The 26,565-nt window shown below is 37.3% G+C and overlaps 1 protein-coding gene across 2 annotated transcripts in view; it reads right to left on the bottom strand.

The window, feature by feature from the left end:
- MRC1 (mannose receptor C-type 1) overlaps nt 1-19,359 on the bottom strand; it is a 64,567-nt gene extending 45,208 nt beyond the window's left edge. The window contains exons 1-8 of one of the 2 annotated variants that reach the window (XM_081820692.1): nt 19,001-19,359; nt 17,243-17,353; nt 10,818-10,933; nt 8,618-8,766; nt 6,218-6,417; nt 3,568-3,695; nt 3,006-3,093; nt 892-1,036 (exon numbers count right to left, since the gene is read on the bottom strand). In XM_081820692.1, the coding sequence (XP_081676818.1) occupies nt 892-1,036; nt 3,006-3,093; nt 3,568-3,695; nt 6,218-6,417; nt 8,618-8,766; nt 10,818-10,933; nt 17,243-17,353; nt 19,001-19,195 (1,132 nt within the window). In that variant the 5' untranslated portion in view covers nt 19,196-19,359. The remainder of the gene's footprint in view (nt 1-891; nt 1,037-3,005; nt 3,094-3,567; nt 3,696-6,217; nt 6,418-8,617; nt 8,767-10,817; nt 10,934-17,242; nt 17,354-19,000) is intronic. The other variant, XM_081820690.1, reaches the window with a different exon arrangement.
- Nucleotides 19,360-26,565: the final 7,206 nt, after the last annotated feature.

Below are 26,565 nucleotides of genomic sequence, written 5' to 3'. Positions count from 1 at the left end.
ATCTGTAAGAATAGAGCTACCAACAACACATAAAAAACTAGTCATTGGTAGCTAGGAGACCTCTAAAGAAAAACTGGCCACTATTTAGTCCTCCATTCTGAAAACTGTGAAACACTAATCTATGCGGAAGTGCGGAAAATACTCAGACAGACGGTGAGAGAGCAAGTGTCTCTAGTAGTGGAGCTGGGACGGTAGCCAAGGTCCCCAACAGCAGAGGGCAATGTGGTTCCACTTGACTGTTTACGAAGGAGGAAGATTATGTCTATTGTGGTTCAAGGGAAGATCTATTTATTCCTTTATCTTAATATAAGAACCGGGATCCTCTGACCTCAATGCCTGACTTGGATTTGTGGAACTTTCTGAGTCCCAGATCATGACTGACAGCATGCGGTGATATTTTTTTGACCACCCCAATAACACGGTAGGTATAACAGCACCAGGTGCCTCAAAATGGTGCTTGTTCTTTGTGCTGAAAATATTTAAGAAATCCGTCTTTAGAATATTTGGGAAACTTTCACCTTTTGGATGGCTAACATAAGTCAGAGGGTAAATATTTCAAAAAGGAAATGGCATTTGCATTACTCTGCTCACAGAGGAGACTACCCACCCACTCCCACCCCTATAGAATCTGAGCCAGAATCACAGCTTGTGGGAACTATTTCAGAGGACGTGACTCTTGTCCAGGATTCCCGGGTGGCCTTTTGATCTTCTGTTCCTTTGGAACATTTATCTGTGCTCAGTGACTTCATTCTTATCCTGTGAACGATGTCCCCTGCCAGTTCCCTTATTTTGTGATTTTGTTTGTTTGGTTCTGCTCATAAAGGGAAAATATTGGGATATCAGGAGGTTCGTTCTCCAATGTAAGATAAAATAAAGGACAGGTTACCATACCTTTTTGTATTTGGCAAATCCAGTTGTTGAGATGTTCACAGTTAATATCATTCCAGGACATACCAGAGTCACCTTTCAATTCACCACAGTATTCGACATTTTGATAATTGTTGGGTTCTCCATAAGCCCAATTTTCATATGAAACCTATGTCCGAAACATTACATTGCAACTGTTAATCATTTATATCAGGCCATTTCCTATCGTTTATCCAATAAGAAAGGAAAGGTATATCAACATTTTTTTTAAAATCTATTTACTTTTCTTTGCAATAACTTGGTTTTGAAAGCAAGGTTTATGAAAATGGGTGGGAAAGAAATAGCTTTCATTAATTACATGGAAACTTTCAAAGTTGAAGAGAATATGCTATTAATGATTATAAAATCTTCTTTGGTCTTATTGATAGAATAGATTCAGGGCCACAAAAGTGGTATTCATATATAGGAAAAACTTGGCAAAAAAAAAAAAAAAAAGCCCCACTTCTCAGTATTGGGAATTCCTCAATCTCTAATATCCCTAATTCTTAAGGAATTAAGAATTAATTAATTAATTAATTCGTGTTTCAGTGTGATGTTGGAAACTTTCTCTTCATTAGAAAGGTAGGATAGAGAAGTATAATTAGTTCTTCTTATAAAAGAAAAAAGACTTACAAAATACTGCTAACAAAGCTACCACACTTCACCTAAATTAACAGAGGAAATCAATGGGTTCAGGTCCCCTTTGCAGTTTTCAGTATGGAAATTAGAGCCAACAGAGTTTTAGACAAAGCATTTTGCAGAAATAGCAATATGAAATCCAAGTGTCAATGGAGCTATCAAATAAATAAGTTTACTCAAGTGCCTTGAAAAGCTGCTGATTGTTTATAAGAGGAGGTAGAACTGAAATTACATCAAATCACTTCCTGGGATGACTAGACCACTAAATGTTGCCAGCATGTCCCTGAGCCTCTCACTTCTCCATTCCTGAGAATGGGGAAGGCTGACAAGGCCCAGTGGTTACCAGTGGATTCTCGAAAGTTGTTTCCAGATCTCCTGATCTATAAGAAGCTACAAAACACTCAATTTTTATATTAAGTTTTAAATTTTAATTCCAGTATAGTTAACATACAGTGTTATATTAGTTTCACATGTACAATATAGTGATTCAACAGTTCTACACATTACTCAGGGCTCATTGCAGTAAGTGTGCTCTTCATCCCCTTCCCCTATTTCACCCATCCCCTCACCCACCTTCCCTCTGGTGACCACTAGTTTGTTCTCCATAGTTAAGAGTCTGTTTCTTGGTTTTTGTTTCTCTCTCTTTTTTTCCTTCTCTTGTTTGTTTTGTTTCTTAAATTTCACATACGAGTGCAATCATACGGTATTTGTCTTTCTCTGACTGACTTATTTCACCTAGCATTACCTCTCTAGCTCCATCCATGTTGTTATAAATGCAAGATTTCATTCTTTTTTAGGGCTGAATAGTATTCCATTGTATATAGATATATACGCACACCACATCTTCTTTACTCATTCATCTATCAATGGACACTTGGGCTGCTTCCATAGTTTAGCTATTGTAAATAATGCTGCAATAAACATAGGGGTGCATGTATCCATTTGAATTAGTGTTTTTGTATTTGGGGGGTAAATACCCAGTAGTGCAATTGCTGGGGCATAGGGTACTTCTATTTTTAACTTTTTGAGGAACTTCCATACTGTTTTCCACAGTGGCTGCATCAGTTTGCATTCCCACCAACAGTGCACAAGGGTTCCATTTTCTCCACATCCTCGCCAACACTTGTTTAGGACTCAATTTTTAAGAAGTTTAACTACTTACACACCAATTTTGCATGATAGAATGAAAAAATTATTTTATTTAAACTAGTGAAATGAGTTTTCTAATTTTTTTTCATCCAGTCCACCATTCCACCGTGCTTATACCTTGGGTGAACAGGAGAACTCTATCAGGGCAGGAGCAGATTAATGATCCAAAATAACACTGACTTTTGCCTAGAAAAATGTTTCTAGCTATCATAATAACCTGTTTTACCAAAAATTTGGATTAAGCCCAAGGATAACATCAAAATAAATAGAGGATAAAGCAAGAAAATGATGTATTAAATCAAATTACTCACAGGAGAACCATCACTCCAAGTAAAGCCCTCTGAAGGACTTCCATATGTCAATCCCAACCAAAACAGTTCATGATAGCTTCCGCTAGCCCTGCAATTTACAAGACATAAAGAGAGCTTATACTATTGGATGAAACAAGTCTGGTTACCTATAAGAGCTAATCAAATTTGAAAGTTATCTTCCAAACCAGGTAATGAGATTCAATGACTAAATATAAGCATTATGCAATTGCATTTTGGTATAGCCCATAAATATACTGAAAACAAGACCCCGTTTGAGAATACATAATTATAAAGCACCGAAAGATAGTAATTCATCTATTCATTTAATAACATGTATTGAGTGTCTTGTACTTTTATAGAGCAATTCATCACAGGATTTATACCTATAAAATGAAAGCATTTGGAAGTGAAACCAGACAAAAAGTTCCTATGGTTTTGGAATATAATATAGGCACTTAAAGTAGCATTTTGAGCCAACAATTTCAGAAATACAAGAATTTTCTCAACATCATTAGCACCAAATAGGTAAAAGAAAGGAGTATTATACAGAAAAGACACTTACGCTATTAATCGCCATATTGCTTGCTGTTCTTCTTTATTATTGATACTAGCTAGGTCACCGCCCAGAGCTTTACAAAAATCTCGAGATTCAAACCAGGTTTTCTTCTCATGTTTTCCTTTTGCAAACAGCTAAAGATGATATAGTTTCAGAAGTTATTTTATACTCGATTGCTTATCAAATCAAGAGAAATAATTATTTACTTTTGATGAGATTTCGTTCAATAGAAAGTAAGACACTGCTATGGTGCAAAGCAATTTGGTTGAAAATCAATTTAGGAGTATTTGGGTAACAAAAGGTATGGGATTATATTTTGTTGAGAAAACCTTAGAAAATAAAAGCATTTTATAGCAAAGGAGAAATTAGATTAAAATCTTAGAAGTTTCAGGCATATGGGTTAGTTTTTGGTTAAAGTGAAAAGTAGCACTGAGATGGGAAAGAAAGAAGAACTTTATTTATTTAATTAATTTATTTATTTTTAGAAAGAGAGAGCATGTGCAAGCAGGGGGAGGGGAGGGGCAGAGGGAGAGGAAGAGAGAGACTCTCAAGCAGGTTCCACCTGATCTGAGATCAGGAGCCAGACACTTAACTGACTGAGCTAGCCAGAGGCCCCAAAAAACTTTTGATACAGAGAAAGTAAACATAAATGAGGAAAAAACTTCCAAGCAAACAAAAATTATGCCACAGTTTGTTATCCTATTTAGCTTAAACAATGAATAACCTGGCAGTCTTTCAATACTTTGTTGTTGGTGTCCTTTAGGTCTTGTCTTTTTTCCTTAGAGTTGCATATTTTAACAACTATTGGAGCACATGCCACAAAAGACACTTATTTGGCAAAGCATTTAAAAAAGTTATAAACTGAACTAAATTTAATAGATTATATAAATTAGGGAATATCTCATATTATCCAGAGGTCTGCAGTGAAATGAAATCCCAGACTGGGAAATACCTATCTGTATGCAAATAGTATAGGAGTCCATTGTATCCACCAACTTTTGTAATTTTCATTGATTGTTTCTCATGAGTCATGGTCCCCACCATCACAAGCTTGTGGGAAATGGGATTTGCTCCCAACGGACTATGGCTGCCCAGCTGTCACCAAGCAACCCAAGGCAATCTTCACCTTGACCTTAACTTAAGCCATCTAGACAAAAGTACCTTGAGCAAGTTTCCACATCAGTAACTCCCAAGACTCCCGTGAGCCTCAACCTGCTTGACTGTGATGTAAGATTTTATTTTCTTAAATAAATTTACTATCACCTAAATTTTATTAATAACTTCCCTATCTTAATATGTACAAGGATGGTCCACGTATTTCCAAACAAACCCTACCTAAGCACCTCTAAAACTATATAAATTTCTAGTGAAGCACATATTCCGATTTGTTGAAATATCCACCTGGATAACATCTCTACCAGAACCCTGTTCACTTCCCAGCTCTGGAGAATTCTGCCACTTCTCTCAAAATCCTGCAACAAATCTCCACAGCCTACCACCCTCGGGGGAATGGCTGTGTACAGGATGAAACTGGTCTTTGTGTAGTTAATTCCAAAGTTTCCTGATGTCACAATAAACACCTGATTTGCTTTGTGTTCATCCTCAATTAACCCATTTACAAAAGCCTCTCCTGTCTTGGCCCTATACATTCCCTTCTAGGTAAATTATGTGTTTAGCCCAGACTGGCTAATCAGAATTGAACAGGTTAGCTATCTCTATGGCTAGTAGTGGGAGTGACTAACCCAACTAGCCACACCCCTTGAGTTACAGAAGACTAAATACCCTCATTCTGATACATGTTAGTAATTCAAGTTTTCCCTCAACCTTCCCTATCTTACAAGGCATGCCATGGCCATATGCCACCAAAGGGACTGAATAAAAGAGGTCCTGAGAGTGGGACACTAGAGAAGAGTATCATCAAGCAGTAGATAAGCACATTTCTGTATATGACTAAATCTAACCTTCTCAAGAAAGGATATGCCTTACAAGAGTGAAAAAAACACCCCAATGCATAATTCATTGAGGTTTTTGTCTCATTTGTTTTGGTCAACTTGACTCCCTAAGGAGAAAATGGATGGTGTGACCTTGGAATGGATAAAATGATAGCAGAATATCAAATTATCATTTAAAGGGCCCAGAACAGCCAAGTGCCCATCCCTAGCCAAGCCTCACTCTCCCAGCAGGCGTAACAACCAGGGGTTAAATTAGAACAATGGAGCATTACCTCTAGGATGCTATGTGGCATGATCATGCACTTACCTAAGCCCTTGGGCTCTAAGAACAGGGCAAAATGAAATGCAGTGGGAGAGCAGGAGGGGAACCAGAAAGTTTCATTAAGATGCAAAGAGGTGGGAGCTCAGACTAAGGCAAGGAAGCTTGGGAGAGAGGAGAGACAGAGGGAGGGTGATGAAGGCAAAGCGTGTGAAGAAAGCTTCCGTGAGTGTCTGTGGGTCGAAATGCAGTTGGTCATTAGCATGCATCCAAGGAGAGCTTTTTCAAAAACTGAAACCCGGCTCCCCTTCCAGATTAATAAAATTAGAATTTCTACTGGTTGAGCCTGAGCACCGTGGTTTTGGGTTCTGTTTTAACTCCTCACGTGATTCTTTAGGCCGAAACATATTCCACATTCTTCATTAGCTTAGCAGTCGATACTCACCTTGAAACACAAGCTTGTTTTACTGCTGGTGCCCCAATCCTCTGGACATTTGGGTTCGGGAGTTGTCGTGGGCTCCGGCGGGCGAGTGACTCCTTCTGCCCAGTGTTTGCACACAAATTTTGCTTTTTCTTCACATCTCAAAACATCCCACAAGCCCCCTGCAACTCCAGTTCTCATGGCAACGCATCCTGTTTTCCGCCCTGTATTAAATACGTAAAGTAGAATTCACTTAACAGGTGCTACTGATGGCTGATCATGTTCCCAGAAGACGGGACAAACCAGACTGTGAAACTACATGGTAAAGTCTGAGTGTGAAGAGGGGCGCCTGGGTGGCTCAGTTGGCTAAAGGTCTGCCTTCAGCTCCGGTAATGATCCCAGGGTCCTGGGATGGAGTCCCACATCGGGTTCCTGCTCAGTGGGGAGTCTGCTTCTCCCTCTCCCTCTGCCTGCCACTACCCCTGCTTGTGCTCTCTTTCTCTCTCTCCGACAAATAAATAAATAAAATCTTTCTCTTAAAAAAAAAAGTCTGCATGTGAAGAGAAAATACAGAGGAGAAATCCGGCAGCATTTGGCAATTCATTTATGCTATTCTGAACTGTTACTTACCTTTTATTTGTGTGGCCTACATCCCTATCAGAATTTTGATCCCCTATGTCAGGGTTTTGATAACATTTTGTATTTCTGACATCTGTCAGGGTGTCCCCCATATAGATATTTAACAATATAATAATTTTAGTATGATAAAGTTAACCATAGTGGCAAAAATAGTGGTTTAATTTTTTTAAAAGCCATTTTTCCCCCCACAGGGCCCTTGTAGGTCTCTCAGAACAGAAGTTCTTCACACACTCCAAAATGAAATACAACTGAGGTAGAGATTTTAGTTATTCATTAAATATGCAACTACCTTGGACTTGTTTCCTCACCTTAAAATGCAAGTATCACTACCTACCTTACAGAGCTGTCATGAGGGCCAGCTTGAGTGGATAAAAAGGTACATAAAATGAGGACTAAAGTCAGCTTAATAATTTATAAATCTGTTTTACAGTTGTGATTATTTCCTAATAGTAATTCATTAAGATGGAACTTTGAAAACAGCAGGAGTCTTTGCTGCTAGAATGAGATCATCTTTTATTATTATTCTCTTAATGGACATTAAGTGTTTAGAGGTAACTCTCAAAGTTCTGGGGAGGTACATCTTTTCCAAAACATTTTCTCTAAGATCTCTGATCCTCTATGGCTTTGATTTCATCCATTTTTATTCCCTAAGGACATTCCAAGATTAATCTCTCAGAGTCCCACTGCTGAATGAGCAACACCAGTAAAAATAAGGAGTTTGGCCTAGAGAGTAAGAATTACCCCTCCTACTGATGTTTAAAAAAAAAAAAAAGTGTATACTCAGTTCTTAATATCCTGCCCAGTTAATTTTAAAATAAACTGAGATCGTACTGCCTTTCAGAACATTCAGTAATTCACCAAGAATCACACTATCCAAATTATTATCTATTTTCCTTATTTGTCCATAATTTGAGAATACAAATTAAAAGGACTTCTGAAGATTAAGACTTATGAGGCCAAGTAGTAAATTCATGCACTTGAGCTAAAGGTCTTGCTTTAGCTTTTAGCGAAGACACAACAAAATATTTGCTATAAAGGGTATAAAATTTCCGGATGGTGTCACACTGAATAATGTCATATGCTGTGATATCAGTGTATAAAGAAGGTAAACCATATTTCAGAGGCTATTTCCAGAACTATTTCCTAGGGAAGGCAAATTTAAACTAATAGGGAGGTACGGTGGTGTTTGGGCAAGTGACACAGATTTGGGAATCACATGGACTAGCCTAAATCCACGCTTGGAGCATTTCTAGTCACATACATTTTCTGAGTTCTAGCTTCCACATCTTTAAAATGAAGGTACTTCAACTTACCTGGCAGGTTTCTTATAAGGATAAAATAAAATCCAGGATATATAAAAGCCTAAACAAGGCGGTACATACAAGACAGTGGAATAATGCGTTCCATGTGGAACCGCACACGACTCCTTGTCCCACCACAGAAGCCCACTAAGAGTTCCATTCATCATTGCACTCGAAAGTTTTAAATCTCTTTCATATAATTTTAAGTATACAGAAATAAGCTAACCACTTGGAATATCTGTGGCCATTTAGGATTTCCTAAATATTTTTCAAGCAGAGTAGTAGCAGACAATGAGTAGTTTTATCTTCCCTGTTTTCTCAGACCAATGTGAACTAATTAGAAAATTAAAAAAGAGAGAGAGAGAGAATGAAATATAAAATGCTGAGAACATAATTAATGCACACAATCTATCTGGAAAGGTACATGGAAGGATAATGGACTTGCAGGGTGAATGAAAACCTCAGCCCCAAGCACTGCACATACCTGGCATATCTGAATTCCAGTGGGTGAACTGAACTTTTTCCTCAATGGTCCACTGAAAGGTCCCTTTGTTTTGCACATCTGAAAGTCCTATCCAAAAATATCTTTCAGGCCTCAATCCAACCAAACTAGTCAGAAAGGCTTGTTCATATCTTAAGAAAAAAAAACTAAATTTTAGAAATGTGAATTTTTCCAATTAGCCACATGAAAGGTATCTCAGTTGTATGTTTGAGTTATGATTTAGTTGGTAATCCAAACATCTTGTGTTATGTGGATAGGTCATTTAAATTACGCGAATTTCTACTAAGGAAACGAGGGGGAAATACCAAAGAGCCTACTGAATAAAATCATTCAAATATACTCAAACCATTTCTCTCTATTCCTCACCAGCCCCGCTGCCCTTCCTCAAAATGTAAAAGAATTCTGAAATGGCAAAGGAGAAAACTACAGCATTTCAAAAGACATTGTTTAAAAAATTAGTCCACTTTCCAAATATTTCAAATGCTCTACACAGTTCTTGTTAAGTAAATCGTAAGGTCATAACATTATCAAGGATGATACAGATAGAAAAATCTGTGCAGATTTCCCCCTCAATTTTATTCTCTCAGCTCAGGTCTGAAACAGAAGAGAAAATTATTGAGAAAAATAGAGAGGCAGAGATTCAATCTCTAGAAAGAACTGGGAGCAGAGTCCCACATTTTCTGTCCCTTTGGATCTCATCCATGGATTTGGCATAATCTGGTAATGACACAGTTTGGTTAGTAAAGCAACCAAAGTTTGTCTTCACAGACAAACATTACACAATAAGGCAGCAAATGTAGGCAAAAATCTTTCTTTGGAGCAAAAAAAAAAAAGTGAGACTCAAAGTTTCCAGGAACAAAGAGAGGTAGATGACTCCAGAGAGAGCAGAGAGGGAAATGTAGAGGTTACCATAACAGAACATTTATATGACCCTAATCTGAGTAATTTCATTCCCTAAATGGAACAAACAAAAAAATTTAAAAGTCCTAAACTCAATTTTTCTCAAATGTCTAGAAACAAATTTAACCACAGAGTTAGTGAGCTCCTGAATATAAATATCAAGAAAACACAAAGCAAAACAAACCTAAAATATAAAATGTAGGGAAATCTCTGCTCCAATAAACCAAAAGATCAATTACAGGGCAGCTAAGAATATGTTCCCATAGTACTTAAAGATGTAAAGTTCATCTTGTCATAAGATAAAAATTATCTACGTTCAGATTTTCAGGCATTAGCATTATATGTGTGCTACAATATATTAGACATTTAATTGTACATGAAAAAGGATATGGTTGAACTATAAGCTCTTTTACAAAGACTATACAAATTCTATATCTTCCTTTTTTTGGTTTTATCAAAGGATTTTTTCATATCAATAGCATTCTTTACATTTTATTGGGTATGCCTTGAAAGGCCAATAGATATAACTTATTGTATTAAAACTAGATACCTTTTTACCTTTTTATTACAAGTCAAATGCACATTTTAAAATTTCTTTTAAGTTTATTCCATGCCTAATCCAGTGCTTTGCAAAGATTAAGGGAAAAATAAATAAAAACTAAAACCTCAAAGATGGTTGGGACTCTAGAAGTCAAAAAGTTATATAAAATGCTCTATGTCTATTTGATTTTGATTTTTCTGGACCTATCAGTCTAACAAACCTAGCAAAGCAAAAAAAAAAAAAAAAAGGAAACAAAAACAAAAACAAACAACAGCAACAAAAACCCAGAATAATGTAAAGGAATAACAAAATATTCAGTAAATCTCTCTACCACATTTTTTGGTGGAGATACTGGTAAAGATAGAAAGCGGCATTTTTGAACTAATAAATTTTACTTAGTTCCCCTTCTTGAAAAAATTTGATATATACTAGATCAGAAAAAAAGTCAGATCCACAAACTATATTTACTAGAATATTAATGAACTGTTCTGAATATTGCTTTATAGTTCTAAAAGGAACAAAATATTTTATAGTGCTGCAATGAAGAATCCAAATAAGGATATGATTTTTAATGCTCCTACTTTTGCAAGCCATACCTCAAGATGTACAGAAATTTAGAGCATGTTGATTTATAGAATTTAGAGAAATTTACAGAAATTTAGAGTGTGTTGATATTTAGGTTTCTCTGAAAACATTTCATTATTTGACATACATTCAAATAAAATTAAAATAGTTACATACCTGTCTTCAACAGTTGTTAAGTAAGCCTTCTCATTTATACAGGTTTGATTTGCTTCCATAAATGTTGAAAGTGTGTGTCCAATCAAATAGCAGTAGAAGCCATGTCTTTTCCAGCCCTATTAATGTTATCAAGCAGATTATCAGGGATATTAATTTAATAATATTATTTTAATAATTGCACTATCATGACACATATCATGAAACATACATTTATAAATCACAGAAGTATGTAGAGAACCCAAATACGGAAAATTTGAAATGCAATGAAAAATATTTATATGAATAAAGAAAACAGTAGTACATTGTTCCTCTTATGACACAAAATGGGTCAGGGCATTCATTCTCTCCCCTCCTGATACATTTTCCAACAAAAGTGATTTGTGAAATGCATACTGAGGAACCTGAACAGAATGGCTAAGATTTCCGTATTAGAATAGGGAACCACAGGAAATAGTTTGCCGAGTAGCAGACCTAGTTTCCTACTGAAGCCAAAAGTAGGTAGTGACTATAAAGCTGTGTCACCTGGTCCTAGGACAATACTTATCAAACTCCTGGCAACGTGATTCGGCATGGTTTCTCTCCCATACTTCAAACACATGGAAATGCTAAATAAAAACATAACAATAAACAAAAAATCCATATTTGAGGAAATCTTCAGATACCAAAAACATATAGAAAACTAAAACTCTAGAATGGGAAATGCTCAAGCCAAGACTATCGTTGCCCCATTATGTACCAGACCTAGACTAGGATACTAGGCTCTAGAGGAAGGGGTACTAATGTCCACACAAATGAGGGTATTTGTCCATCAGCCCACTTGAGGCAGGGAAATGGAACTGAAGTCCTTACATAAAGATGATCCCCATTGCGGCGCCAGAGTGGCTCAGTCAGATAAGCGGCTGACTCCTGATTTCAGCTCAGGTCATGATCTCAGGGTCCTGGGATCAAGCCCCACGTCAGGCTCCATGCTCACTGGGGAGTTGGCTTCAGGATTCTCTCTCTCTCTCTGCCCCTCCCCCTGCTCATGCTCACTCTCTCTTTCTCTCTCTCAAATAAATAAATAAATCCTTTTTTTAAAAAAAGATGATACCCACTAAGGGGAGCCCCTATGGGAAAGGAGACTGAGAAAACTCTATTCACAAAACCAGACAATAGCAGATTCTTGTCATCTGCCTGGGGTTCTAGGTGCAGGGGAAAAAAAAATCCTCTGTTAAAAATAAATACTGGGGGCTCCTGGGTGGCTCAGTTGTTAAGCGTCTGCCTTCAGCTCAGGTCATGATACCAGGGTCCTGGGATTGAGCCCCGCATCAGGCTCCCTGCTCGGTGGGAAGCCTGCTTCTCCCTCTCCCACTCCCCCTGCTTGTGTTCCTGCTCTCGCTGTCTCTCTCTCTCTGTCAAATAAATAAATAAAATCTTTAAAAAATAAATAAAATAAATAAATAAATATGGATTCTGTGCCAGAGATGGGTGCTGGTTCCAATTTGACACTATTCACATTGTACTAGAATCCACAGCCAAAAACATAAAATAAATCTTGTCTACAAAAGGAGAAATTCCTAGGCACTCAGAAAAGTAAAATGCAGAACCACACAATAGAAATATTTCCACAACACAGGTCACATAAGACTATGACATTTGAGGCTTAGGGTGGGGATGGGATGGGGACTAATCATAGCCAAAAATTACAAACCACATGAGGCTCATTTTAAGGGAAAGACAGCAATGTAATATAATAAAACAATCTGGAAAAAAAAAAAATATATATATAAGCATGTTTCAGGGGTGCCTGGGTGGCTTAGTCAGTTAAGTATCTGTCTTCAGTCCGGGTCATGATCTCAGAGTCCTGGGATCGAGTCCCACATCGGGCTCCCTGCTCAGTGGGGAGTCTGCTTTTCTTCTCCCTCTGCCCCTGCATCCCACATGTACTCTCTTTCATTCTCTTAAATAAAGGAATAAAATCTTTAAAAAACAAAAAACAAGTTTCAGATGATTTAACAAAAGAAGACAAAAGAAGGAAAATCAATAATGAAAGATCAAAATGCTCTGAACAAAGGACAAGATGATCTGAACACACAAAAAATAGAATTTCTAGAAAAGAAAAATATAAAGTTAAAAACTCAAGGGCCAGATTAAATATAGAAAATATGGTTTCAGAAAGATTAGTCATTTGAATGAATGTAACAGAGAGATGAACATATGAAAAGAGATTTTTTAAAGATGGAGAGAAAACAAAAAATAGAATGAAAAGGTTGAAAATCAACCTAAGAAAAGTTTCAGAATCATCAAATAAAATTAATGACTGATAATTTTCAAGAATTAAAAGAGACAAATTCTAAAAATGAAACACAATGAGTACCAAACAAAAGAAAATTAATCCAAATCTCAACATATTGTACTAAAAGCCTGCAGAATGACAATTAGTAGATCTTAAAATCAATCAGAGAGAAAATAGAGTACCCACTTTTAAAAAAGAAAAATTAGCCTAATAACAGGAATTCCAATGGCAAAAAATAAAGGCCAGGAGAAAATGAAATGATATATACACAGCGCTGTCTGAAAATTGCTGTCAACCTAGCATTTTAAAACCTACCTAAATTATTATGCAAGGTGAGGAGGATCAGAACATTTTCAGATAAAGACAGAAAGTGTTCCACTCCCATATCACCAGTGAAAAAAAATCACGAAAAGATTTACTTTGGCAAGAAGGAATTTTAAGTCAGGAGGAATAAACAGCCTGAAAGTCACACTGAACAAAGAAACCAATAAATGTCTTAGTGAATCCAGGTCTAAATGTCTGTATGAATAGCAGAGATAACTAATTGCAGGTGGGAAGTTAAGGAATGGGAAATTAACAAGATGTATAGTTTCCTTAATATACTGTACCCATGTCAATTACATAGCTGTTTGAACTCTAGTTACCTAAGTTCTCACTGCAGGGAGGAGAGCATATGGTACAGGGAATTCTCTGTACTTTCTTTTTCAGTTCCTTCTGAGTCTAACATTATTTCCAAGATAAAAAAAAATGTTAATGTTTACGTGGAATAATAAACTTCATTTTGTTCAGGAAGCAGAGAGAGATACTGATTAACTTCAAGTCAGTATTGTATGTTAAAAACCTAAGGTTAGGGCGCCTGGGTGGCTCAGTCGGTGAAGCGTCTGCCTTCAGCTCAGGTTATGATCCCTGGGATTGAGTCCCGCATCCGGCTCCCTGTTCAGCAGGGAGCCTGCTTCTCCCTCTACCCCTCCCCACTGCTTGTGACCTCTCTCTCTCTCTCTCAAATAAATAAATTAAATCTTTAAAAAAAAAAAAAAAAACCCAAGGTTAACCATTAAAAAAAAAAAGTGGAATGTATTATTCTAAACCTGTAGAAGAGGAAAATGGGATCAAAACATTCAATAGAACCAGTGGAATGCAGGACAGGACAAACAAGAGAGAAAAGAAATCAGAACAGTAAATAAAATAAAATTCAAAATAAGATGGTAGAAACAAATGCAAATATATCAGTATCAGTATGCAAAAAAAAAGTCTGAACTCAAGTTTGCCAATAAAAAGACAGAGTTCCTCAAATGAGATAAAAAATAAAAATGTCGATATATATTTACAAGAGCCATCCCATGACACAGAATAATTAAAAGCAATTAGTTGGAAAAAGAGATTCTAGGGAAATACCAAGCAAAAGATAGCTTCTGTGGCAATATTAATCTAAAATAATATAAATTGTTAAGCTTTTTCCTAGTCAACATATATGGACCCTGAACTGAACAAGCAAAGATCATTCTGTTCAAGCACACTGATTATTTACAAAAACTATGAACTAGACCATAAAGTCTCAACAAGTAACAACAACCAAAACTCTCTATGATCCACAGTGCAGTGAAATCAATAGTCTCTAATTATTTAGAAACTGAAAAACAAAATTCCCATCATTACCACCAAAACCCCCAACCAATATCAACACACACACACACACACACACACACACACACACACACACACCTAAATAATTCAAGGATCAAAGAAATCTTTTTTTTTTAAGATTTTATTTATTTATTTGAGAGAGAGAGAATGAGAGACAGAGAGCATGAGAGGGAGGAGGGTCAGAGGGAGAAGCAGACTCCCCGCCAAGCAGGGAGCCCGATGCGGGACTCGATCCCGGGACTCCAGGATCATGACCTGAGCCGAAGGCAGTCGCCCAACCAACTGAGCTACCCAGGCGCCCCAAGGATCAAAGAAATCTTAATGGAAATTAAAAATATTTGGAAGTGAATCATAATGAAAGCACTCGATAAGAAAACTTGGTTCGTTGGTCCAGGGTTCCAAGTTCACCTTTCATTTCTCTATTTAAAAACACATTCATGTGAATGTCACATCCATTAATCCTACCATCTAAAGCTCCTGGTAGTAGATTTTATAATTTCAGATTTCAAACTCATCCATGGGATTCCTCCTCAGCCTGGAAAAGGGAGCTTCTGTATAAAATAGCTTAACATTTGCATCTGTCAGACATCCTGGAATCTCAGAGACTCAGGACCACTTTGCCCCAGATATCCCACAAAGGTAGCAGTGAATTGAAAACTGAACCCCAGATCTTTATAACACGCCTATGGTTTTGAATTCTCAAAAAGGTCCCCACATCACCGAGTGCCCAGGCCCAGACAGAAAAAAAAAGAAAGAAAAAAAAGTCTTGTTATTTTTCTTAGCTAGTGAGTGGATTTTTATGGTTGTTGTTCGAGTCTTCCCAGCCCTCTGAGGAAAGCAACCTACAGCAGCAGGGTTTTTTTTTCCTTTTTTTTAATTTATTATTATTTTTTTAAATGTTTTTATTGTTATGTTAATCCCCATACATTACATCATTAGTTTTAGATGTAGTGTTCCATGATTCATTGTTTGTGCATAACACCCAGTGCTCCATGTAGAACGCAGCAGCAGGTATTTTTAAACTGGCCAAATTATTTAATGCCTCTGAGCTTCAGTTTCCCCTTCTGTCTAATTAGGAACATAATATTTATCCTTTAAGATCATTGGCAGCATAGTAACTACACTCAACAAAGAGTTATGGATATTGTCTTATTTTTCTTATTACCACCCTACTGATTAAACTGGATTTTATCAGACATTGTAGATATGACAATTACTAGACTATATATATATAACTTATTATCTATATAAACTGTTACATGTATACAAACTTTGATCAATTGTATAGAAGTAATAACATTTAAGGATTATTTCTTCTTTATATAAAATTACAATAATATACACTCACTCGTATATCCATATGATTAGGCAAAGAATATGTAAATACACTGGTAGGGAACCCATTAGTTTCAGCGTAGAGATGTGGGGTCAGGAGACCGGGGTTCTAGCCTTGCTTCTGTCACTCCAAGAAAGTCATAGCTTCTCTGGGCTGAATTTCCAGAACATAAAAATTAAAGGGGGGATTTCAATTATCACAAAGATCCCCTATATCTCTAACAGTCTCTGATTTTGTGTCTGCTTGATGTTTCTTGATGATTTATTTGGACAGTCCTAAATTATGTTTCATGAACTCTCAGCCTTCTGGTGTTTGTGACAGGATGATCTGATCACAACATGACATGCTTGGAAAGAAAATTAGTTTCTACTTTATTTTTATCCAAGAGAAGTGAGAAAGGAAAAAAGAGGAAGACAAGCAACTCAGCAGTTAAACAGGAAAATGATAACCATACACCCTGTATTTTGTAGTTTCTTTATGCTGTTAGAAATTGTTTCAAAGAGATCATTTACTTCAACCTCAAAGAATTATAAGAGCTAGAGGGAGGTAGTACTGAGGTACAGGCAAGATTGATAGATACTAAGATGGCATGGCTTTATTCAGTGTAACTGGTTACTGCTGGCTACCACCAGCTAGTTTGATCTCCCGCCTCTTGCTACAGGGATCTATTGGGAGGAATCCCCATCAGAAGCAGCGTCCTCAATGGAGGACGTCCTTATAAATGGAGAAAATGACAGGATAGTTTGCTATCTGAAACTTAATGGTTATCTACTGGAAATGTTTCTACAACCCATAGGATGGATCATCAACTACCAAGGCTTCAGTGACCTTTCTTCCATGACCATAACCCACCTGAATCTCATTACCCTCACCAGGCTCCCTGCGTGTGTGGTTTTATTCTCTGTTCTCGCTCCCCCATTGGGGTGGGAGAATTCCCATGGTGTTCTGAAAGTCTGCTGACCACATGCACCCATGGTAACTGTAGAGAACACTCAAAGAGGCCTTCAGGAAGAACAATGATGCCAAACCCTAACAAGAACCTGTTGAACATCTAAACAGCTAGAACACTTGGCTATGACAATAATAAAACTCTTCTGCTGCCAAAAAATAAATCCAAGATATCACATAATGTTTTGAGGTCTGAACTTACTGTGCATGCTCAATACTTACTTTTTGGCAGCCTTGTTCTACCTCCACTGTTCCCGAGGGTTGGGTTTGAGATTTCATCTTACAGATGTAGTCAAGAGGTCGCTCACAGGCCCGATCTGCCCAGTACCCATCCTGCAGAAAGCAAAGAGAAAAAAATATTTGATTATCAGTTGTTTGACTCTGAGACTGTTTTCTTGTAATTGGGCCTCAGGAAAGGAAAACAAAAGTTCTTAAGAGAAAAATGGCATCTCTGAAAGGAAAGGTAAATTGACATTTTATAAGTCAACAGCAAATTTGGTTCTGGCTACAAAGATGTGAAAAGAGATTGCAGACCCCCAATATGTTTTTATATTTTGGCTGTCCCCACCACTGTGTAGAGGAATCTAGAGAGAAACTAAAAAAGTTTGTAAGCCTTGAAGTGATGGTGCCAAAAGAAGGTCTACACGCAGCCTCTCCTGTTGTCTGTTTTCAAGTTAACCAAGTACATAGAGAGCCATCCAGAAAAACTCCCTTGCCCAACACACCAAACTTGAAAACACCCCAAAACCAGTCATCTCTCCTCCCTTTTCCAATTCATATTAATGACTGTCCTCCTGGATCTAAGGCTCTACTTCCCGCTCAGCTTCAGATTCTACCTGTTCCCCCTTCCTGAGAGACTTCACATCAAAATGGCCTCTCCTCTCCCTCATGTAACTATTGAAAAATGTTTTCTATATTGTCTGCCTCTGATCCCTCATTTATCACTCAGTTGCAACCCACTGCCATCGGGTACTCAACTTTCAGCCAGAGTAATATTTCTAAATTGAAAAATTGTTCTTGCCACTCCTGGGCTAAGGCATATTTTCTCCACCTCAACACTCGCTAGTGTTCCTACCCACCCTTCCACCTCTAACTCTGGGCTTTCTGCCATATTGTCTTTCAGTTCTTTACAAGAACGATGCTTCCTGGTTTCCTCTTCCTAGGACACACTTCTGCCTATCCTTTCAATAGTTAACACCTACTTTTTTCTTAAGCTTTCAATTAATCACAATGAAAACAACCCCAATGACGAAACAGCTAATACCTACTGAACAATAAGTTTGGGTCAGTCACTGTGCTTGTTATATGCATTAACCTATTCAATCCTTATAGCCTTATATACAATTGTACCCAGCTTAATGGTGGCTATAAGGATTGAATAGGTTAAACTTAGTGTTAAACTAAGTTTCTGAAACCATTAAGTTTCAGAAGCCATGCCATCTCTCTTATTCTGGAGAGAATAAGCCATGCATCAAAACCCAGCCTCTCAACCACCATGTTCATTATCCATTAGCAAAAGATAATTTGATGATATTCTTCAGTCACTAAAGTCATATTTAGGACATGGACGCCATCTTTTCATATGCGACATCTCCATGTAACCTAAAAGAACAAATGTAGCTCTCCAAGCACAGACTGCAGATTGTGGAACCCAGAATAGACCTAAGAACATCTACTCAGAGCGACCAGTCAAAAATAAAACCAAAGCTCTCATTTGATAAGTCAAGCTATATGTATTGCCACTGAGAACCCAGCACAGGAACCAGATGAATATGGGTTACTGGTTACTTTCATCCTTGAACTGAAAGTTTCTGCCTGTTGGTTTTCTAGTCCTCTTGAAAATTTGACTTTGCTAAACAATTGAAATATAGATAGATCACCTAGACTAGAAACAATCAAAATGATGATATGTAGTGAGTGAGGCAGGAAGAAAAATACCCTCTGGTTTTTGCTAGATATCAGCAAATAAAGTTGCCTTACCTTGCCTTTCATTACAACGCAGTCTTCCTGCCTGTTGTTTTCATGGCTTGGTTCCCCACGAAGCCATTTAGTAAATGTAACAGGGGTCCCATCACTCCACTCAAAATACATTTGAATCTTGATGTCATTTAAGCCAATCCATAACTCATCATTTGGCTCTAAACAGGAAGAAAAACACAAATGTAATGTACACATGTTTTCTTTCCAAAAATCAGGAGGTTATCAGGAAAGGAAGGCCCCCTGCTTTATTAACAAAAGTTCTACCCCCTTAATATTATAACGGATAAAAGACCATCCTCTTGCGTGTTAACCTGAGAGGTCAACTACATTTTATGTTGTCAGTATTAGTTTAATTGCACAATGTATTCTTTACATTGTGAATGCAACTTTATTCTCTTATTGTGGGAGTATAATATATCTCCTGGAATTTGCTAAAATGAGCCTAAATTTGGTCCATCTTTACCCCCCTCTTGTGAAGCTACTTTTTTGTTATAGTTCTATAACAACTGCACTCACAGTATTGGAAACATGATAGATTACTTATATATTAATCTACTTGACTATTATTTAATCTCATGAATGTTTTAAAGTACTATTAAAAACCACTTCTGGGGCACCTGGGTGACTCAATCGTTAAGCGTCTGCCTTTGGCTCAGGTCATGATTCCAGGGTCCTGGGATCGAGCCCCACATCAGGCTCCCTGCTCAGTGGGAAGCCTGCTTCTCCCTCTTCCACTCCCCCCTGCTTGTGTTCCCTCTCTCGCTGTGTCTCTCTCTGTCAAATAAATAAATAAAATCTTTTAAAAAAAACACTTCTATTTTATTACTATGTTGTTATTAAGAACATTCTAGTGTTTCCATTGAAGCTCAATATCTGTAATAGGAGTGAGAAGATACATAAACTGAGGGGCTGAGCTGTCTCTCCTGACATTTGGGACTTATTTATTAGTATATAAATATAAATGAATCTGTAATCATTTTCACATAAAATACCAGAAAAACTCAAATAACAAATAAAGGTTAAAACAAAAACAACCAGGTACAGATAAAAATGTGATCATTTTGTTTTATTCTATGAAGAACATTATTGGCCTTATCTGTAGTTAGAACTCTAAAAATTCTAAATATTATAACTAAAATGGGTCAAAATTTAAGGCCTACATTTTCATGGCTAGAAACATATATATTAACAAATTCAAAAAAATGAAAGAATACACAATTCAACATCTATTTAATTTGTACTACTGGAAATTTCATCATGAATGCTTAATTTATGTTCTTTAAATGGTAAAAATAAAATTACTTGTGAAAGGATTATAAAGATGATGTTGTAGTAGAAATGAGAAAAATGCTACACTATATAAGAATTTCCCTAAATGGTTTCATCTCTTCCTCCTAAAAGTTGTCACTAGACTTTGCTTTTGGAGAAGTCCCTGATTGGCCCATTGCCAACTCCAACAGATGTTTCCAGTGCCATGAGGCATGAATGACATGGCCAGGATGATCCCCTTTTCCTTTCACTTAATTTGGCAGATCATGATCTTTTGAGCAGCAAATATAGGCTTCAAAATGACCTCATGTGCCCTTCTGGGATTTATGTTCAAAACTAATAAAAACCTAAACTCTCAAGTCCCACAATTAAAGTATTAAGAGTTCCCTATAAACATTTTTTCTCACTAAATTGTGCATCTCCCTTTAGTTTTTGTAATTCCTAAGCACAATCTAGACTCTATAAAAATATATAATACATGAGCGTAAAAAGTTGTTAGACCAATTGTTACGAGTCAGTTAGGGGAGTTGTCTTAGTTGATGTAGTCATAACTTACCTGTGCAAGTCCCAATTTCTCCACTGTACTTCCACAATTAATATAAAAGATACTAAAAATTATATTTTCTCAACTACCTAATAAGTTTTTCTAGGCTTTTGATTTAGAAACAATAATTTTCTAACTTTTATTTACCTTTATCAACATTATTTTTACTGTTTTAAATAAATAAGCCTTATCAATAATAAAGAAAGGGAAGATTTCCCTAGTGAAAATTTATTAATTCCTAAGCTGAATTTTAAAGCAACCTTTGCCAGAGGTGGTTCAAGATGGCAGCATAGGAAGATCCTGAACTAACCTCCTCCCATGGATACAACAAATCTATAGCTACATATGGAACAATTCCCTCTGAAAGGAACTTGATAACTAGATGAAAAATTACTCTACAACAAAGGATAAAAAGGCCATGTTGAGATGGGTAGCAGAAGCAGAGACCTAGTCTTACCAAAAACCCCACCAGGGTGTAGTGACCCACCATCAGGAAGGGTCTCACAAATGTGGAACTCCTTCCCAGGGAGAGAAAGATTTGTGTCTAACATCAGGCACCCCAATTCTCAGGATGTGTACTAGAGATGAGCCCCCAAAACATCTGGTTTTGAAAACCAATGGGTTTTAAATCCAAGAGAATAGGGATGTAGGGAATAGAAAGTCTACTCTTAAAGATCTCATACACAAACTCACTCACCCCAGGGCCCAGGGCAAAAGCAGCAGTTTGAAAAGACAGACCATATGCAAAGGAGATTCACTTGCTAATCTTAAAAATTCCACCAGAGACGCAAAAGCCTGTTGGAACTCTCTCCAGAGAAAACTGCAAATTTTTTTTGCATTCTTCCTCTACTTTGCTAGTGCTGGCACTAGTGGGTGCTATTTTTGCACTATCAATCTACCCAGCTAGTGCCCACCCACCCAACCACACTGATGCTGCAGCCTTGCCAGAGGCAGGTGAAAGCCCCCCATTCCACTACTGCAGGCCCCCCGCAGGCAGCACTCTACCTCCCCATAGTCCTTCCATGCACAGTCCACACAAGGGATCCCCCTTGAGTCCTAGGCTTTGGTAGCCAGGAGGGACTGTGTTTCTGGGCTCCATAAGTCTGAAACAACTGGAGAGACAATTCAAGAAACAGCTAATGACTAGAGCAAAGTTAAATGGTAAGGATCATTGCCCACACAGGGCCACCACTTTAAGACTGAGAAAGATAGCTGTTTCACCTGACCCACAGAATCAAACTCAGAGAGTTAAACAAAATGAGGAACTAGAGGAATATGTTTCAAACAAACAAACAAACAAACAAACAAACAAACAAAAAACCAAGATAAAACCCCAGAAAAAAACTTAAGGAAATGGAGATAAGTAATTTACATACAAAGAACAATCCTTCCCCAAACAGCTGAATATACATTCTTCTCAAGTACACAAGGAATATTCTCCAAGATAGGTCATATGCTAGGCCACAAAATAAGTCTCAATAAATTTAAGAAAACTGAAATCATATCAAGCATCTTTTTCAAACACAATGGTATGAAACCAGAAATCAACTACAAAAAGAAAACTGGAAAAATCACAAATGAGTTGAGATTTTAAAATATGCTACTGAACAATGAAGAAGTCAATGAAAAAATCAAAGGAGAAATCAGAAAATATCTTCAGAGAAATGAAATGTAAATAAACAGACCAAAATCCATGTGATTCAGCAAAAACATTCTAAGAGGGAAGTTCATAGCTATAGAGGCCTACCTCAAGAAACAAGAAAAATCTCAAATAAATGATCTAACTGTATATCTAAAGGAACTAGAAAAAGAAGAACAAATGAAGCCCAAAGTTAGTAGAAGGAAGGAAATAATAAAGATCAGAACAAAAATAAATGAAAGAGAGACGAAAAAGACAATGAAAGGATCAATGAAACTAACAGTTGGTTCTTTGAAAAGATACACAAAACTGACAAACCTTTAGCTAGACTCAGTCAGATAAAAAGAAAGAAGGTGCAAATAAATAAAAACAGAAAAGAAAGAGGAAAAATTACAACTGATACCAAAGAAATACAAAGTATCAAAAGAGACTACTATGAACAGTTATATTCCTACAAATTGGACAACCTAGAAGAAATGGATAAATTCCTAGACATATACAATCTTCCAAGACTGGATCATGAAGAAATATAAAATCTGAACAGACCAATTACTAGTAAAGAGAATGCATCAGTAATAAAAAAAACCCCAACAAACAAAAGTCCAGGATCAGATGGTTTCACCAGTGAATTCTACCAAACATTCAAAGAAGAGCTGAAACTTATTTTTCTCAACTCTTCCAAAAAATTGAAGAGGAAGGAAAACTCCCAAACTCATTTTATGAGTCCAGCATTACCTTGATACCAAAACCAGGCAAAGACATCACAAAAGAAAGAAAGAAAGAAAGAAAATTATAGGTCAATATCCATGATGAACACAGATGCAAAAATCCTCACAAAATGTTAACAAACAGAATTTAACAATGCCTTAAAAGGATCATAAACCATGATCAAATAGGATTTATTTCAGGATGCAAAGATAGTTCAATATATGCAAATCAATCAATGTGATACACCACATTAACAAAATGAAAATAAAAAATCATTATCATCTTGGGGCACCTGGATGGCTCAGTCAGTTAAGAGTTCAACTCTTGATTTTGGCTCAGATCATGATCTTAGTGTTGTGAGATGGAGCCCCACATTGGGTTCCATCCTGTGCATGGAATCTGCTTAAGATTCTGTCTCTCCCTGCCCCCCCCCTTACTCACACTTACTCTCCCTCTCTCTAAAAAAATAAAAATAAAAATAAATCATACTATCATCTCAATAGAAGCAGAAAAAGCAATTGACAAAATCAATATCCATTTATGAAAAATCTCTCACTCAATTGGGAATAGACAGAATGTACCTTAACATAATAAAGGCCATATATGGTGAGCCCACAACTAACATACTCAAATGCTGAAAGCTTTTCCCTTAAGAACATGAAAAAGACAAGGATGACCACTTTTGCCACTTTTACTCAACATAATATTGGAAGTCCTAGTCAGAGCTTAGGCAGGAATAAGAAATAAGAGGCACCTAAGTTAGAAAGGAAGAAATAAAACTTTCACTATTTGCAGATGATATGGTTTTATAGACAACCCTAAAGACTCCACCAAAAAGAAAAAAAAAAAAACTGTTAAAACTAATAAGAAATTCAATAAAGTTGCAGGATACAAAATCCATATATAAAACTCTGTTGCCTTTTTATGCACTAACGAGGAACTATAAGAAAGAGAAATTAAGAAAACAATCCCATTTTCAATTGCATCAAAAGAATAAAATACCTAGGAATGATTTAACCAAGAAGGTAAAAGATCTGTACACTGAAAATTATAAGAATTGATGAAAGAAATTGAAGAAGACACAAATAAAGAGAAAGATAGTCCATGCTCATGGATTGGAGAATTAATATTATAAAAGTGTCCCTGTTACCCAAAGCAACACACAGATTCAATGTAATCCCTATCAAAATAACAATAGCATTTTTCACAGAAAAGAACAAACCTAAAATTTGTATGGAACCACAGAAGATCCCAAATAGCCAAAGCAATCTTGAGAAAGAACAAAGCTGAAGGTATCACACTCCAAGATTTCAAACTATATTACAAAGCCAAAGTAATCAAAATAGCATGGGATTGGCATAAAAGCAGACACCGATCAATGGAACAGAATAGAGAGCCCAGAAATAAACCCACACATATATGGTCAATTAATCTACAACAAAGAAGGTAAGGATAGTCTCTTCAGTAAATGGTGTTAGGAAACTGGAATTCACTTACAAAAGAATAAAACAGGACCACTATTTTATACCATACACACAAATTAATTAAAAATAAAGACTTAAGGAGGAGCAAGATGGTGGAGGAGTAGGAGACCTGGATTTCATCTGGTCCCAGGAATTCAGCTAGATAGGGATCAAACCATTCTGAACACCTACGAACTCAACAGGAGATCAAAGAAAGGAATAGCAACAACTGTCTGAACAGAAAAGCGACCACTTTCTGGAAGGTAGGATGTGTGAAGAAGTGAATCCGAGGCGATATTCGGGAGGATAGACAGCAGGGGAGGGGGCCTCCATCTGTCACTACTGGCAAGTGATAGAGCAGCAGAGCACAAAATTGGAACTTTTAGAAGTCGGCTCTGCTGAGGGATGTCGCCCCAGTGGCTAAGCAGGGGGTGGAACCCTCGTGGTACAGTGTGGTCTCAGGACCCTCGGGGTCACAGGAACACCGGGGTGCCTGAGTGTGGCAGAGCTCCCAGGTATCGGAGCGGGGAAGCTGGCTGCAGAGACAGAGCTGAGGTGTGGGCTCTCAGCTCGGTGTTGCCATAAACTGTGATCCACAGCACAGTCGGACCACTGCTCCTCCAGCAGGGACCCAACAAGCGGCAGATCCGGGAGACTCACCTTCCTCCCCTGGGAGGAGCAGCGCAGGAGCGCACCGCAGGGATCTGCTGGGTTTGGAGACTCCACACAGGGTCGTGTGCCAGAGATAGAAATGCTCGATCACAGGCCGGGTGAGCATGGAGTGCGGCCGGAGACCGGGGAGATGGGAGTGACTGACTGCTTTTCTCTGGGGATGCACTGAGGAGTGGGGCCCCGAGTTCTCAGCTTCTCCAGGGTGGAGATTGGGAGCCGCCATTTTCACTCTCGTCCTCCAAAGCTGCAGGGAAAGCTTGCAAGGAACAAAAGCTCCTGAGAGCAAACCCGAGCAGATTACTTAGCCTGGACAGGGCAAGGGCGGGGCAATTCTGCCTCAGGCAACGACGTCTGGGAACCATGGCAAAAGGTCCCCCCCCCCAAGAAGATCAGCAAGAACAGCCAGCCAAGACCAAGTTTACCTATCAATGAAAACGGCAGAACGCCAGCACTAGGGGAATACTGCATATATAATTCATGGCTTTTTTCCCATGATTCTTTAGTCTTTCAAAGTTAATTTTTTTTTTATTTTTTCTTTTTCCCTTGTTCAACCAACATCTTATCAATCCCTTTTTTAAAAAATCTTTTTTGCTTTTCATTTTTAGAGTCATATTCCATCCCTTCATAGTAGTTAACCTTATTTTTGGTATATATGTATAAGTTGTTCTCTCTTTAAAATTTTGGGATACAGTTTCTTCTAACAGATCAAAATATACCCTAAATCTCTAGTGTATGGCTTTGTTCTAGTCTCCTGCCTGATCACATTCTCTCCCTTTATTTTTTTAAAATCCTCTTCTTTCTTTTTTCAACCAACTTCTTATCTTATCAATTCCTTTTATAAAAGCTTTTATAATTTTCATCTTTATGGTCATATTCCGTCCTTTCACTGTATTAACCCTTAGTTTTGTACATATATAAGTTTTTCTTTCTTTAAAATTTTGGGAGGCACTTTCTTCTAACAGACCAAAATATGCCCAAAATCTAGAGTGTGGCACTGATCTATACACCAGCCTGATCATATTTGATCATATTCTGGTTTTTTTGGTTTTTTGTTTGTTTGTTTTTATCTTTTTCTTTTTTTTTTCTTTTTTCTTTCTTTCCCTTTCTTTTCCCCCAGTTTCAGGTCTCTTCTGATTTGTTTAGTGTATATTTTTCTGGGGACATTGTTACCCTGTTAGCATTTTGTTCTCTCATTCATCTATTCGCCCCTGGACAAAATGACAAGATGGAAAAAATCACCTCAACAAAAAGAACAAGAGGCAGTACCAAC

The sequence above is a fragment of the Leptonychotes weddellii genome, chromosome 5 (assembly GCF_054177405.1).
Source record: "Leptonychotes weddellii isolate Sample4059 chromosome 5, ASM5417740v2, whole genome shotgun sequence".
NCBI lineage: Eukaryota > Metazoa > Chordata > Mammalia > Carnivora > Phocidae > Leptonychotes > Leptonychotes weddellii.
The sequence above is the reverse complement of the archived record's forward strand: the minus strand, read 5'-3'. Positions and strand labels throughout refer to the sequence as shown.